Genomic DNA, 17,648 nt, shown 5'->3' on the forward strand with positions numbered 1-17,648 from the left:
CTTTCCAGTTCGTTCACTGCTGCCCTTCCAAGTCTCTCAAATTTCTTGGCTGCCGTCTCTGTTTGAATTGATGACTGAGCCAAGGTATGTGAAATCTTTCACAATTTTTATTTCTTCATGATTAACAGTAAAGTTCTGTAATTCTTCTGTGGATATGATTTTTTTCTTAATAATCAGCTTAAGTCCTGCTTTTCTAACTTCTTTCACTTTTATCAGGAGTAGTTTCAAATCATTGCTGTTTTCAGTAGTACAGTATCATCTGCCCATCTTAAACTACGGTGTTTCTTCCACCAATTTTACTCCTTCCTCTGATTTTAATCCAGCCTTCCTTTAAAAAGTTCTGTATACAGATTGAACAGATAGGGAGATAAAATACATCTTTGTCTGATACCTTTGCCCTATGGGAAACCATTCAGTTTATCTGTATTCTGCCCTAACTGTAGCTTCTTGTCTGTGATACTGGTTACTCATCAGGACAATCAAGTGCTGAGGCACCCCCATTTCTCTCAGGACTAGCCATAGTTTCTCATGATCCACACAGTCAAAGGCTTTGCTGTAGTCTATAAAGTACTGACCGATCTTTTTCTGAAATTAGCTGGTGTGTTCCAGTAGTCAATGTATATTTGCAGTATGATCCTTGGTATATCAAACAAGATAAATATGGGAAACTGAAGCAAAGGCCTCACATCTGCTTGCTATTCCTAGCCACCTCCTAGGTTGGTACTATGCAGCATAGCAGGGGAGTCTACCTTCATTCTTTCTGTATAAACAGATGCAATTACTCATTTAGTAAGATTCCATGGCAATCAAATAAGGCTAGAATAATGGAAACTAGAGTTAGTTTATGTCCTGTTGGAACAGATAGATTTTATCAAAATGTACCTGTGAAAAAATAACATTCTCATTAAATGTGATGGCTAAACATTAGAAATTAACAGTCCTGATGAGTATCAGATCTGTTCTTAGAAGAGCAGGAAGAAAAACAACAACAGCCGAAAATGACAGATTTTATGTTTTGTGTGTGTGTGTGTGTGTATGTAGTCCTTTGTCACTAAATAGTATGAACTAATCCATCTCTTTAAATAATTGAAGTGATGACTACTACTTCAAATACTTTAACTTTTCTGATAAGTATCATGTTTTTATTAAAGATGCTGAAGTTCCACTGTTTATTATTATGGAATGCCAGTTTGCCATTTAGAAAAATATCTAAACATCCTTAATATTCAATTCATATGGATTTTCCTCCTTTTGCCTTCAGTAGTATTTTGTTTTATTGTGTGGGTTTAACTCATAAACCCTCTGGCAGCTAATCAACAGCTCCAATTCAAAGGTAGCATGAACCACCCCTAACTGATGAAATATTCCTAGCAACCCAATAAAATGTGGAAAATTGGAGCCAAATGCATCATAAACAACACAAGCTAGGGCGATGTAATTGGCACCCTGATGGAAAACACTTGATTCCTATGGAATTTGCCTGCAAATATATAAGCTTTGGCTTGCAGCCTGACTTCCCAATCCTGCCACAGACCAGCTTCAGAGCCAGGTAGGTTTCAGTGCCAAATACAAGTAGCTGGCCTTGATTGTGTAGTTATTTTGCTTGCTTAGTTACTACTAGTCTCCCATTACTGAGTCTGCACAAGGCCAACCAGCAAAACCTCCGTGAGAAGATGAAAAACCTGCCTCATGAAAATTCTGATGACAACTACATTGACCTGCTGGGCTAGTACATGGCAACTTGTTCACAACATTTGGTAGATAAACACTCATATCCTTGCTGATCCAGATGCTGCATTTAATACAGTACATACTAAATGTTACTGAAGTTTCTGCTGTGACTTGGATGGATCTCATTATTACAGGCTGAGGATGTAAACAGGGTTAAGAGGATTGGAGCAAAACCATGTTTCCTAGACCCTTGTAACAGAACCTTCTAGTACATCTAACTAATCAGTTAGGTCAAGGATGGGCAATTTATGACTCTCCAGATGTTGTTGGACTACAGATCCCATCTCCTTCACCATTGCTCGTGCTGACTAGGACTGATGGGACCTGTAGTCCAACAACACTGGGAGTATCACAAGTTGCATGGGCCTGAATTAAGACCACAGGATAATGAATACCTCCTTCAGAGGTGGGGCATTCTTGTTGCCTTCTTCTTCTTACAAAGGTACTCAAGCAGGTGCTAGGAGTTCAGTTTCAAGTACTCTGGCTTCAGGAATGGATTCGGCTTGAACACATGGCTTGCTCTGAACAAGTTATGCTCCTTCTTGGTGGCCTTTCTCAGGTTGTGGAAGTCCTTGCCAAGGGAGACTAGGCTGTCTCTCCCTCTGCTATTCTTCAACAGCTAGCTAACGACCCTTTACTCAAGCAGACTATTGGTGGATAAGCAGATCTACTGGACTGGGTGTGGTTTTTATTATTTGACCATTGTGTTTTAATGCATCAATTTTATTATTGTTTTGGCCAAGTTTTGTGATTTGGGATGTCTTGCATGCCATTTTTTCTTGGTGAAAGGGTGGGAAGATTGGCTCAGCTTCTCCCCAAAATACAATATTGCAGGCTAGAGAGCTCTGATTCCAAATATGAGCAAGAAGAGGAGGGGTGGAATGCTACCTGAGATGTCATGGTTAATGAACCACAAGAAGCTGGTCAAAACCAGATGGCATCTGGTTTGGGGAAGCTACTGTAGAACTAGGAGTGTCATACAAGGCAGGGTGTGAGTTCATTAGCCCAATGGTTCCTCAACAAGTCATGCAACTGGACCAACTACGTAACATCCATTGTTCCGCAGTCTGGCACACAAGTGGTGCAAATCTCCTCGAGGGTAGAGCCAGTCCTTTTGGAGGGGAAGGAAGGAGCGGGATTCAGTTTTGAATCAACTTCTGACATGGACAACAGCTAACTCTACCAATTAGGGGGATCACTATCTTGATAGACGCTACTTGTTAACAAGTTTTAAGTTACTCGGGCTGTCCTGACTCAACAAAGGACTGCATTTAGAAGTCTTTCACCCTCATCTAGAAAGGGAAAAGGGGAAAGACATACTTATGACAGCAGGTTACAAATCAAGTCAACTGAAAAATATACCAGGAGAGGTATAGAAGTGTGACCTTGTGATTTCTTGGGACCTTTCAGTGGTTTTCAACTGTGGATATTCATTTTGAATGCTTTTCTAGTGGACAACCCCATGTTATGGTGGTTCCATGGATAGCACTGGCATATTTGAGCTTAGCAGGCTTGCCTTTAATGGTTCCATCACATTGGTTCTCCAAGCTGGCTCAAATCATCCAGGGAATTGGGGTTAAGTATTATAAGTACAATAATCATTTCCAGTTCTATTCCTCTTTATCCCATTAAGTCAGATGGTGCTGTCAATGTGCTAAATGGGTTGTCTGGAGTCACAAATGGCCTGGATGAACAAGTGAAGTGCAATCTGGATATGACAGAGGTGGTGTTCACCTGACTACAACATAGTGAATTTGTCCTGTTCTAGATGGAACTGAACTTCCTTATGACTTTTAGTTTGCTCTTTCTCAAAGAAATTGTGGAACTGTATGGAGTTCCTCGCACCTTTTCTCTTCATAACAAGCTTAGTCTGAAAGAGAGCGATTAGCCAAAGCTCATTTAGATGACTTCCTGGCAGGGCAGGGATATGTACCTGGGTCTGCCCAGTCTTAGTCTGATACCCTAGCCACTATCACCTATGTGAAGAAACACATGCAAAGCTTGGGGGTGACCTCAGATCCAGTCCTATCTTTGGCAGTCCAGACTCCTACTATACTTCCAAAGGTACACATACACTTTTTACAGTGGCAGCCCGTCTTAAACAAGAAGGGCCTTGTTGGGTACGCATGTTCTGATCACATCATAGTTATATTACTGTAAGAATGTACAATTCTAATGTATCCCTCCTGCTATATTTATTGATTTGTACCCCACCGTCATGAGTACATATGTCTCTCTCTTCACTTTCCAGCAGACCAAGGGGATTAAATACAGAGCTTTACTGAAAGAAATACAAGAAGTAGAGGAAGCTATGCTGCCCCAATAAAAACAGTCAAAATCCAGTCAGGCAATATCTTTACTATGGTATAATAAGGTTATGCATTGGAAATGCATTGTTTATAGGGCTTCCTGGAAATTTCAGTTGGTCCAGATGAGTTAGCAAAAGTTCCAAGTTCACTGAGTCAACTTGGAACACTTTGGCAAAATTTGCATCAGCTTCTGGTATATTTTCAAATACAATTCAAGCTGATGTTGATTGTTGAAGGCTTAAATGATATTGAAGTCCACCTGGAGGAGAACTGCCACTCTCACTACCCACCTGCTGATGCCGTTCTATAGTCCCTCCACTGCTACCACCATCTGAAGTGAAGGCTAGCCAGAGACAGATGGGCTATGTGACAAAAACACCCTCCACTTGGCTTTTATTGTTATTCAGATGGCATTTATTTCTCCTGTTCTGAGTATTTAGAAATGTTATATATGGTTCATTCCTCTCTATCTCATCTGTTTTGTCTTGCCTCTTTCTGTTCTTGCTGGTACATTTGAAACTGTTATATACAGTTCGTCCCCCACCCCACTTAATTACTTGATTACTGCCAGCTGGTTTGCACACAGTCCTTGGAAAAGTGGGCTATAAATATTTAAATGAACGAAGTCATGCAAGGCTGCTGCTGCAGAAACGTTGTAACGTGGGAAGGGGCCTGCTTCCCAGCAAGAAGGCGCACAGGCACACGCGCTGGAGGTGCCCTGGCCTTTTCTCACGCTGGACGGTGTGCAAGCAGCGCCCAAAGCGTGGGCTTCCCCTCTTAATAACAACAGCAATGTGTCTGCTCAAGTGTGATTAACACTCACTTGCCAAATCTCTCCCTGGGCCATTTGGAGCTCGCACGAGTCCACGCTCCTTGTTTACCCTGATGTGGCTTTCACGCGCAGCCTTTTTGTTTACCTCTCCGGCAAATGAGATAAGGTGGCTGGGAGACCGCTAAACAATCATTATAAAAACCCCTCGAGGAGCAACCGATCCACAATCCGACCCGGGAGGAATCTGCAACGAAGAGAGACGAGAAAGCGGCGGCAGCAATTGTAGGACGCTGGCTAGGTTGGGGACTGCTGCGGAGCACGAAGCATGGAAAGTTCGCAGCTCCCCCTCTGCAGCTCTCCGCTTGGAGCGCTCGACTCCCAGATCTGCTGCCAAGAACAAGCAGGGTACCCGCGCTTTCGGTCCGTCCAGAGCTGTGCAGGCTCTGTAACCGGCAATCCGTGATTGCGATCAGGCGGTGGCGGTTGTTTGCTCTCTCTCCTTTCCAGCAATTCCTCTCTCTTGCTCGCTCTCCACCCACTCCCCCTCACACACACGCTTCTGATCCGCAGGGGGGAAAAATGAGCTTTGCTCGGCTAATGCAACCTTGTCTATTCTTTGGTTGATTCTGCAGGTCCGAGGGATTCTGGAGACCTTGGATCCCCACCGCAAAAGATGCAGAAAGGCAGTGCAGCCAAAACCACAGGGCGGTGAGTGTGTCGATTTTGACCAAAGCGACAACAATCCCACGTGGGGTTGTACTGACTGAGCTGGCCTTTGATCACTAACTACCAGCTTCCTTGCATACACGCATGGCTGGATGGATGGGCATAACCCAAACAAGGAAATTGCACTCTCTTGAAAGCAGCACTTCCGAGGGAGATGAATAAAGCAATCTCTCTCTGCTTTTGCATGATTTTTAAGATAGGCTGTAGATTCATGTAGCAGACCAAAAATGTTTACATAAGTGATACCTAAATCGATTTATGCATTTCATGACTATAATTTTAATGAGGTATTGAATTTTTCTTCCTCTTGGTTGTTTAAACTCTCATCAAATCACATCTGTCTTATGTGTGTGCCTGTATGTACAATTTTATAAAGTGTTTTTAAGATTTTAATCTTTCTAAATTATCCTGAGATCTTCAGCTGTTGGGAGTATACAAATGTAATAACCAGAATCAAATGCAGTGAAAAATTGGAATGTAGGTCCTAGCTTTGTTTAGTGCACACTCTACTAAATCAGCTGCCTAGGACAGCTCTGCCAACTTTGTAATGGTGTAAGCTACAGTGTCTTGTGGCCAATGCTTGTGGCTATTTCAGATATTCATTCATGGCAGCATGGCTTATTGCAAGGGGAAAACAACTTTCTAAGACAGGCCATGTTGCCTGGGTTCAGACAACATGACAACCCACAGTATGGCTTGAAAAGACCATGGTTCACAGCAGCATAAATAAGCCATAGTGGGCTACTTTGATCTCATGAACGAGTGAAATAGCTGCAGCAGACAGCAGATTTGGGGTATCACAAATGAGTGACAATTTTTATTTAATATATCATTATTATATCTTTATATGGTATCTTAAACAAATTGCTCTTCTCCCTAATGAATGTTTTCCAGCTTTGTGCCATTTGGAAATGAATGAAAACCATATCTGGAAGTCTGCTTCATAATTTGGCAGGCAGCTATTAATATTTCTGATCTGAATACCAGCTTTACTCTGGAGAAGAAACAAGGCACTAGTTATTTGGATAGATTCTAGAAAAGACTTGCAATTAATTAAAAACTGTAAATTCTCTCGGTGGTTTCCTGTTTTGAAAACAGAACATTATAGAGCTAATTACCTGTCTAGATTGAGACTGTGTTCTTAAGAAATGCCTGTACTGAATTGATATTTCAAGTTATGCCAACTGCAGTTTTGGATGGATCTGCTTGAATACAGTTGATATATTCGTGGTTTATATCAAGTTGAAGACATTCATTACATGTAAATCTGTCTTCTATATATTGATTCCAGAGAGAGATCCTTGAAATCGTAGCTGTAACATGGTTACAGGAATGCCTTAGCAGAAACTCTTCTTTTTCTTTTAAGGCATGGGTGCTCGAACTAAGGCCCGGGGGCCAGATCCAGCCCGCCATGCCCATTTATCCGGCCTGCCATGCCCATTTGGACACGCCGCCGCCCTCCTCGCCCCATGCACAGGGAAGCAGCGGTTTGCTTACTCGGAGAAAACGATCTCCAAGCGAGCAAGCTGCTGCCTCGTGTGTCCGCCTCGCAGCGCGCGCCCACCCCGCCTCGCCTCGCCTCGCCTCATCTTCCCTTGCCACGCACCCCGCCTCCGTGCGCGCACCCACACACGCCACCCCTGCCCCACACCGGCCCACGTGCACCACCGGCACCACTTTTCCGGCCCACATCCGGCACCAGCAGCTTTCAACTGGCCCCCTGGTTAAAAAGTTTGAGGACCCTTGTTTTAAGTGATAAGTAATAGTTAAAGCACACAAAGTTGTTTTGTTCGTTTTGGCAGCAAAAAAGACCAGGAAGAGAGAATTAGACAAAATTGCTATAAACTGCATTTGAGACTCACATAAAAGAGGAATTTCTGTTGATAGTATATTCTAATGTCTTTATTACTATTACTAGTATGTAATAGAATATTACTAGTATATAATGAGAGGGATTTTGGAATATTCTGCCTTGGGTTCCAAGTAATAATAGTAATAATAAAAATAATAATACTAAAAATCTGACCAGTTCTTGATACAGTGAATCTTGACTTGTGAATGCTATATATTGTTCCAACTGGTAGGTACATTACGTCATTCCTGGACTTGGCTAAAATGAAATCAGCTTTCTTCCTATCCTATTAGCATTATGTGCTATTATCAAGTGATTATTTCCCCAGTTATTAATTTTGAATATGAACTTAATCTAGCTTGTTGATTATTCTGTTTTTAATCTGCGTTTCCTGCTCAAAATCCTAGTTGTACAACACTTCTGAGACTGCAGAAGACTCAGCAAAACTCACACAGTATACACATCCAGTCAGGTATGATGTAAGCACTGATATTGTTTTAACACACATCCTTAAAACTATTATCATTACTTTCTCCATCATATATTTTGTGCTAGTAACAGGAAGAAATGCAACATGTGTTTGCAATATACAAGGGTGGAGTTTTAGTTCACTTAATTTCAGGTAGCAGTTAAAGGGAAGAGAATGCTGCCAGACCCCCCCCCCTCAAAAAAAAAAGTAACCCTATTGATGATGTATTTATTTGGAATACTATTTCAAATTACACAAAATCCCTTCTTCAGTTTTAGATAATTGGGTCAAATTACGAAAGAAGAGGACATCTGTTGAAATGATGTAGGCCATTCAATACGATAGTTTTTCTGTCTCCATCTTCTTCCAGTCTCTTCATGCCTGAGGAAGGCTAAATAACTGGGAAATTTGTTTCCAAAATACATTTGTCTTCTACATCTTGCACATCCCGTGTCAATTCATTTTGTTTTCTATGGCTTACGGCTTTCTTATGTCTTATCTCTTTGCCATTGCATAGCAGTTACTCAGGGAGAGTCCCTTTGATCTAGGTAGCGTAAGATGAGTGCCTGACACAAATGATTTTGTAAAAAGGGAATCAAAACTAAGCAATTTAATGTGTTAACACCATATTTTTGCTATCAGGAGAGGGCTAGGTGCTTGTGAGATTTTCTGCCCTAAATGCTAAATCAAGAACACATTTGTGTACTGTGCACTTTGACATGGAGGCTATACATCTTCAGCAGGACCTGGGGCTCTTACCTTTACTATGTCTCCTGGTGGCCAGGTAAGCTTAGCATGTGGCCTATTGAAGAAAAGGTAAACTTGACCCTACAATGGATGGATTATAATAGGTTGTACAATAATATAATGGGTCATGTTGACTTACAGTAATTGAACCAAGGGCTCCATAGACAGTTCATCATGGAAGGTTTGTCTAGTCCTGTATGTTCGCAAGATCTAAGAACTAGCCCGACATGAATTAGATATCCAGACTTGGAAAACTCCATGTCATACTACATATTTCCCCTCAAAAACTGGTTCTTTGCATATTCATCCTGGGTAAGGGGAATTGTCCTATGGAGAAATGCCTGAAGACATCATGACAGAGTTTGAGCACAAAGCCAAACTTGCCTAAATGTTCATCAGTTCCACTGACTTCTATAGGACACCCTATAATTGGAGCCTCAAATTGTCCTTCTAATGCATCAGACCACAAATTATGTACGGGTAAGAGATTATTTGCTTGACCTTGGATAACAACAGTTGTATTTGAGTGCTTATAATCCCTACCCCTACACCCCAATATATTAGCTATTTGGTAGTACAGAAACTTTGTTTGGGCATTTTGGTGTAAGGGAACAAATTTTCACCAGGGCAACAAAATGGCAGCTGAAAAGTGATGGTCCTACTAGACATCCATTGAGTTTACAAGCTAGTGTCACATCCAAGCTTGCACTTGATGTCTGTGCATTACAATATTTTCTGACTGACCAAAGTTGAATTATTGCCAGAATCAATCTATTTTGAATATAGTTTTTCATTGTTAAATATCATTTTGATACTTCATTGCAGCGTTCATAGGTACAATATGAAATGCCTCTGATTAGGTTTGGATATTAATGTAAACTGATTTCGTATTAAACTTCCATTTTGTGTTTTAATTCTCTGATTCTAGTAAATTGAAAGGTAGAAGTATGTATTATAAGGTTCCTCATAATGCATTTCTTTTGACTGTAATGTTGGCGGGGGTGCATTAATAAGAAGAATCAGTTGGTAGGGACATGGTTAAAAATTGCACCAATGATAGTCCTCATAAATGCCTCTGAGATTTGTGTTACTTCAGAAAATGCAAGTGTGGGTGCACATGCTTGCTGATATATAATTTTTGCCTTGAACGATGTCTTGTTATCTATGTGCATTTCTTGTGTTCACTTCAAAATTTCACCGAGGTTAAAAAGCAGCTTCTCTTGCTGGAGAAGGGCTAAAAGACTGCAGCAATGTGAGAGAAGTTAATATGGTCTGGTTGTGAAAGGCACATGTGAAAGGGTCACTGGACTGGGGTCACAGAACTGAATCGTTTCAGGAGCTAAGAGTTGTTTTTGTGCCAGTAATACGGATTGTACCACTTATTGACAACTTCTCTATTTGAATAATTTGGGTGTGAAATTCAGCATCAGCATTTCACATATCAAACTTTAGAATATTTTGTGACAAATCTATGACATTTTGCTTCAACAAAATGGAAAGCATTTATCTCCCTTGAGAACATAAAGCCATTTTTCAACAAACCTATCTATGTAATGACTTAGCAGAGCTTCTTTTGCATATCCTTACTTGCTCCTAATTTGGTTTTGTTGTTACACATCTCCAAAACCTAAAGAAGCGATTCAGTAAAGATTTGTCTCAATCTCCAGGTTAACTAGATGGAGGTGAATCCCAGGAGTGAGTGATTTTTGATTTACTCATGTCAATAGGAAATGAACACAATTTACTGTGCACTTTCTTTTAGGTTATTCTGGCCCAAATCAAGGTGCTTTGACTACTTGTATCATGAAGCAGAAGCACTTCTGAGGAACTTCCCTGTCCAAGCCACAATTTGTTTTTATGAAGATTCTGAAAGTGAAGAAGAGAGTGAGGAGGTAGAACATGAAACTGGATGAGAACTGAATCATTAATTGAGCGCTAATGTTACTGTTCATATTCATTAATTTAATAATATTGACATGTTATCATAGTATTTTAAAATAATTTATGTGTAAGTTATTCTTAATTAAAATTGTAAGCATTTTTATTTTTATATCAGCATTTGAGTTTTTATAGCCCTCCCATTACTCCCCTTGTACTTCTGAAATTAATAATTTTGTTATACTAGTAACATCAGAGCATTAATAGAGTTGAATTGGGAGAAAGAGGAGGTTATGTATTGAAAGCTGGAAACATAATCTTCTCCCTTAGAACTAACTTCTAACATACCTAAGACACAATCCTAAACAAATTTAGACAGAACCCCTTTACCCCACAATTCTCAGTTATGCTGGGTGGTGCATGTTGAACATTGTAAGCCATTTTCCTACCTAAACTTGCATAGGATCTTCTGTCTGATATTTTGAAGTCTAAATTTATTTATCTAAAATCTATCTAAATATTTTATTTGGTGAAAAGGCTGTGATTTCATTGGAGCTTATTCATACTGAGGAGGTCAACCTTGAAACATTTTGCATGGTCACAAATGGCAAGATGTGTGAGATTAGACATATCAGGAAAGCTAAAAGTTTTTCTTTCCCACATCAACTATATTGGGCTGTAGACACTAGTAGAACAGACACGGTTGGGAAAGTGACTTTCCTTTTCACCATGTAAACATCTCAGTCTGTTCTGGAGAGTTCAGAAATCCATTGGAACAGATCTTGGGGTATGAGGGGAAAGTGGGAGGAGGGAAAGGGGAAGTCTTGTTGCATGAGTAGAAACCTTTGCATGTCAAGTCAGTAATCTGTTGCATTCTGAAAGCTATACTTAGGGTAGCTTCCAGATAACATCTAAAAATATCCAAACCCTCTTCAGGCATTCCATAAAGTGTGTTGTTTAAACTGCAAGAACAGAGAGCATGCTAACCCCACCCCCTCTCGTCATTCTTGCTGCACTGAATGTGTAGGGGACAACTTTGTGCACAGCCACGTGATGTAGATGATGCAGTGTTTTGGATCACGTGGACAGCTCACATAGATCGAGGAGGCTCTGTGCTTCAGACAGTCGCCTTCTACATACGCAGGGTCAGAAGAACAAGACAGCAGAGGGCCAAGTCTGGAATGTTCCCTGGCCTTGTGTGTTTAAGCAACACGCTGCATCACACCCTGCATAGGGTTCTGTTCCCAAGCCAGTAAGACTAAGGCCACAGTCCTGTAGTAGACATGTATAGGTCTATAATGTAATCTTCAGTCCTGTGCATGCTAACCTGAGAATAAACCTCACTGAATCAGTGGCACTTATCTCTGAGTAAACATGCATACGGTTGCACTGAAGCGCCATAAAAGGGTTCAATCCAGGCTCAGATTATTGATACAAAATGTTGCTGCCTTGATAAACTAGGTTAATCAGAGCTGCTTCAGTTTGACAAACACAGGCACAGTTGGAAGTGCATAAAACATGTAGGAATCATGCAAACTTAAACATTGCATGTGCTTGTAGTAAAGTGCAGCCGATATCAGCTTCCTAATGGAAATCCAGCAAATTGTCCAACCCATTTTTTAAAATGTGCTTTAAAGATACTAAATTTTAGAAGGCATTTTCTACTTTGATTTGTTAAAACATTGTATAAGCTGTGCTGATTGCTTTTTATATAATATTGTAATCATTTTTATTATTTTATACATTATCATGAATCATCCTGAAGGATGCATTTTTCTGAAAGGTGGGATATACATTTATTATATAAATAAATAAAACTGGGCATGCATGTAGAAAAATGCATGCATGTTCAATCCCTACATGGAGTCATCTTCATGTATGTTTACAGAGACACATTGTTGATAGAAAATATATAGTGTAAGAAGCAACCTGAAATGGTTTAAGAGTTATTGTCTATAGAGATAAACTGAATTGCAGTCCCCACTCTGCATCATGCATGGCTCTTCACTCACTGCAGTGAACCCACCAACCTTTAAGTGACTGCTATGAATTAAATGATCAAAGATTATGTTCCACCCGAAACCCAGTAATGAGATCCACAACGTTACAGCTTTGTTCCATGTATGTTTACTCAGAAGAACTCTTCATTGTTTTTCAGTGGAGTTTACTTCTAAAAAAAAAACGTGTGGAGGACTGCTCCTTGAACCAAGTTAATGAATTTTAAGTTAACTGATTGAACTTCTGGTACCCCTAAGCCCTGCTGACATTTCTGAAATATGGTATGCCCTCTACTATGCTATTCATGTACAAATTCCATATGATGTTTCTGAGCAAACATGTATAGGATTAAGCATCTTAAATGTGCCTCTAGTGACAATGCTGGGGCCAACAGCTCCCACTAATTATGAACCTGATTCTTTAGGGGAGCACAACCCCTTCTAGAACAGGTTGAACATCACTTAGCAGACAACTACCCACTAACAGTACCTCAGTTTACTGGCCCTCATCCAGCCCATTCTCATACTCAAAAATTGATTCAGAACAGCCACTACCTCACCTGGATTTGACAAAGGAAAGAGCTGTGTGTTATCTACACATTGATGACTCACAGCCTGGATGACCTCCCCTATCAGTTTCATGTAGCATTTGTTGAAAGGAATGGGGGATAAAACAGTCCTGTGGAAACCCATAGCATAGATGCCAAACGCAGGGCAATAATTGCTCAGCACCATAGGAGCAGAACCACTGCAGTGCAGTGGATAAGCAGTGCAGTGCTTCCAACTCCCAGTCCAGGCTGCTTATCCAGAAAGATAGCATGGGTGATAGAGACTGCTGAAAAATCCAAGAGAATTAACATTTGTCTCTTAGTAAAGGTCATGCCAAAGTGCAACCAAGGCAGTTTCCATTCCAAAATGGAATGAAGCCTGCCTGGAATGGATCTATTGAGTTTTATTCAAGACTGTCTGGAGTTGAGCAGCAACCACTGCTGAGGTATCTTGCTCAGGAAGCGGCTGTTGGCTACTGGCCTGTAGTTGTAAAGATCATCTGGATCCAGTTCAGGCTTTTTCAAGAGTGGCCTAATTACTGTCTCCTTTAAAGAGACTGGCACTATTCACTCAAGGAAGAATTTATAATATGGACACAGGCACCTATTTCTTGATAGATGCAATTTTAAGGAGTAAGGCGGCGGTCAAAATGGCTTGACTGAACATCTTATTTGCATTCTCTGGTCTCAGCCTGGCTGAATGCTCCCAGAAACCGGTACTGGGGAGCACTGCTTATCCACGACCTTTGGATTTCTCAGGGTTCAATACTTTGGCCACCTAATGAGGAGGAAGGACTCCCTGGAGAAGAGTCTAATGCTGGGAACAATTGACGGCAAAAGAAGGAGGGGACAGCAGGGGATGAGGTGGCTGGATGGAGTCACTGAAGCAGTCGGCGTGAGCTTAGGTGGACTCCGGGGGTGGTGGTGGACAGGAAGGCCTGGAGGAATGTTGTCCATGGGGTCGCGATGGGTCAGACACGACTTCATGACTAACAACAACAACAAAAATTGCATTCTCTTTTGTTTAACATCTACACAAGACTTTCCCAACCTGGTGCTCTGATGTTTTGAACCACAAATCCCACGATATCTGACCAAGGGCGATGCTGGCTGAGTACCAACACATACGAGTGGCACCAGGTCAGGGAGCCCAGGGACCCACATGGAGCTGCTGAAAGCGGTTCAGGGTTTCATGTCAACGCTATTTGTCTTTGTCACTTGATTCTACGGCAAAAGGGACAAGCGAGCAAAAGAAAAGGTGGCTGGAAAGAACTTTAAAGGCCGGTCACGCGCCCCCGCGGCGGTTCTGCCCGCGCGAGGCTCTCTCTGACCGCTCCGGACAAGGCACCCTGCGGCGGCGACGGCGGCGCTGTCAATCTGCTCTAGCAGGTGACGCCCCAGCGCGGCCTTGTCAAGGAAGGGACCGGGGCGCCGCGCTCCAGTTTCGCGCCTGCGCACTCTGTTTCCGCCGTTCTTTCGTGGGATGCTTTTAGGGCCGGGCTGAACCCGGAAGCGGCTGTGCCTCCTTCCTTCGGACGGTGCTTTGCGAGGCTGCTGAGGTAGCGGGATGCTGAACGTACCTTCGTCGGCGTTTCCTGCCCCCGCGTCCCAGCAGCGGGTGGCCCTAGCAGGGCGCAGCAAGGTGCGGAGCTGGAGGGGGGTCTGGTGGTGTCTGCCTGCCTAAGTCGATGGCCCGCAGGGAAGAAAGGTTTTCCCAAGAGGCATTTCCCATATAGCAGGCGGGTGGGTTGTTTTGTGCAGCGGCACCTGCAGAAGCTGGATCAAACTTTTCGTTTGTTGTTTGGGATTCCTGTGTCTTAAACAGGTTGTGCTGCAAGTAACGAGTCAGCAGGTGGAGTTCTTCCTGGCCTGGATATGTATAAGACAGGAGGAGTCTGCACCTGTTTGATGGCTGTCTGTCATGCAGGAATCTTGTCCCGTGGGAGAAAAGTTGTTGCTAGTCGCAAAGTCGTGTCCGACCCATCGCGACCCCATGGACAACATTCCTCCAGGCGTTCCTGTCCTCCACCATCCCCCGGAGTCCACCCAAGCTCACACCAACTGCTTCAGTGACTCCATCCAGCCTCCTCATCCTCTGCCGTCCCCTCCTTCTTTTGCCATCTATCGTTCCCAGCATCAGGCTCTTCTCCAGGGATTCCTTCCTTCTCATTGGTGGCCAAAGTATTTGAGTTTCATCTTCAGCATCTGGCCTTCTAAAGAGGAGTCAGGGTTGATCTCCTCAAGGACTGACTGGTTTGATCGCCTTGCAGTCCAAAGTGGCATCCCTTGAAACCAATGCGAGTTAACAAATCCTACAGTTCCCAGCATGCCTCAGCAGTCGCGCCTGGCTGGAGCATGTTGTCTTCTGTGGGAATTTTAACTTGCCTGATCATGCTAGGACCCTGCACAGTGCATGAACTATAGGAAAACAGGTCTGCTGACCTTTTTGTGTAGTACGCTTGTCTTTTGTAGGTAACAAAAGGATCAAACTCTTTAAGGATCTGGGAGTGGTGCATAATTAGTGCTTACTTTCAAAAACAGAAGGAAGTTTCAGGCCTCAACTCCCTCAAATGTCCTAATTCAAGATAAACAATGTAGTTTTTCAGAACTGTAGAATAACAATCTATAGATTATTCTAGGCACTCTCTTAAGAGTCCTTCAAGATGTTTGTGTAGCTTGATAGGGACCTAATAGAATAACTTGGCTGGAATTAGTTGAGCCACTTCTAATTAGTAGATACTCTCATTGTAAGATCACAGAAGTGTATCTTACATACTAAATTTGGACCATTCTAAAAATTAATTCTGTAGAGTTTCACATGGTGTACTGTATTGAAGCTATTTGCATTGAGAACTGAGAGCAAAATTGCTTGCTCAGCTCTTATGTTTCTTCTATTTTTAATATGGTTTATAGTTAAATGGTAAACTTTGAAGTATGATAAAACTGAGAAGGATATTTGTTATTTAGTGTATGGGATGGCAAGATTTCATTCTACTCCACTTGCATACTTAATATATTTAATTTTCTTCTTCTTACTCCTTTCTAGGTACCTTTGAAGCCAGGTCGAAGTCTTATGGACTGGATTCGGTTAACTAAAAGTGGGAAAGACCTAGCTGGTTTAAAAGGACGATTAGTAGAGGTGACCGAAGAAGAGCTTGCCAAACATAATACGAAAGATGACTGCTGGATATGTATAAGAGGTTAGTTGTTCTTTTGACAGTTATGCATGTGTTTGCATTGTAAATTCAGCTGGTTTTTAATAACTGGATTAAGATAATATAGCTCTTGAGATACATGGTGTGAGACCCATCTACCAGCTGGCTATGATCATTTTGGTGAGGTTATTTGTGCTTTTAGTTGAGTATTAGTATTTTTCTGCAAAAGTAGAGTATATTTGGTGTTTTAAAATACCTGTTGAACTAATCTGTTATTTAAAAACTAGTATTCATACTGCCATAATGGAAATTGTGGAATTTCCATTGAGGCTTCAGTGATTGGTTGGTGTCTTTATTTTTGTCCATTCAGAGCTTTGAAGACTTGCTGTCCCATCCTTTATACACCTACTTAGAAGTAAGTCCCATTTAATTCAGAAGGTAAAAAGGTAAAGGTTTCCCCTTGATGTTAGGTCCAGTCATGCCTGACTCTAGGGGCGGTGCTCATCTCCGTTTCCTGGCCGAGGGAGCCAGCGTTTGTCCTCAGACAGTCTCCGTGGTCATGTGGCTGGCATGACTAAACACCGAAGTGCACGGAATGCTGTTACCTGCCCACTGAAGTGGTACCTTTTTATCTACTTGCATTTGCATGCTTTCAAAATGCAAGGTTGGCAGGAGCTGGGACGGAGCAATGGGAACTCAACCTATTGTGCAGATTCGAACCAGTGGCCTTTCGATCAACCAGCCCAGCAGCTCAGCAGTTTAAACCACTGCACCACCTGCATCCCTCAGTGGGGCTTACTCCCAAGTAAACTGATGCTGGATCATAGCATTATTGCTTTTCAGGGGGAATTGACATACAACCAAGAAATAGTATACTTAGGTTCATTGCTTCTTTCCATCATATTCTGTTTGTATGCTAGAGCTGAGCTAACTTGTAAAAGTTTGCCACATTCTTGGTGGACTTCTCACATCCTATAAAAATTCATGAAGTCAGTGGCCAATTTGATTAATTTCTTTTTGGAGAAATAGTTTTATCAAGTTTCTGGTTGAGGTTTAGCTTGTGGCTATGTTTTATTCATTTATTATGTATTAAATGCTCAGGCTGACTGGACTCAAGCCCAAGCATGCACTTTGTAGATGGTGTCAGATTTCTGAAATGATAAAAAAGACACTGATAACTGGAAAGTGATTTTATTTTAGTATTTTCTTGTGCATACATTGGATTCAGATATATATTGAGGATATTGCTAAACAAAAGCTTTAATAAGTTTTGGAGGTTCTCTTCTGTTACACCTAAAATCACAGATTACTGTGTTGCTTTCTGTATAGGGGATAAAAGATGGACTGTACTCTACTGTACTTAATAGATAGCCAATATAATTATAGTTGTGAAAGAATCTCTAGTGCTGCCACTTCTGCTTCTGCCAAGATGCAGTATTTGTCATTCTTCCTGTTACATGACCT

General features: G+C 41.7%; 1 protein-coding gene across 2 annotated transcripts in view; it reads left to right on the forward strand.

The window, feature by feature from the left end:
* Window positions 1-14,544: 14,544 nt before the first annotated feature.
* Window positions 14,545-17,648, forward strand: part of LOC123019119 (cytochrome b5 reductase 4) — a 47,976-nt gene continuing 44,872 nt past the window's right edge. For both annotated transcript variants that reach the window (XM_044421685.1, XM_044421686.1), the window contains exons 1-2: window positions 14,545-14,671; window positions 16,076-16,229. In XM_044421685.1, the coding sequence (XP_044277620.1) occupies window positions 14,597-14,671; window positions 16,076-16,229 (229 nt within the window). In that variant the 5' untranslated portion in view covers window positions 14,545-14,596. The remainder of the gene's footprint in view (window positions 14,672-16,075; window positions 16,230-17,648) is intronic.

Source organism: Varanus komodoensis, unplaced genomic scaffold (genome assembly GCF_004798865.1).
Source record: "Varanus komodoensis strain SLA01 unplaced genomic scaffold, ASM479886v1 scaffold12, whole genome shotgun sequence".
NCBI lineage: Eukaryota > Metazoa > Chordata > Lepidosauria > Squamata > Varanidae > Varanus > Varanus komodoensis.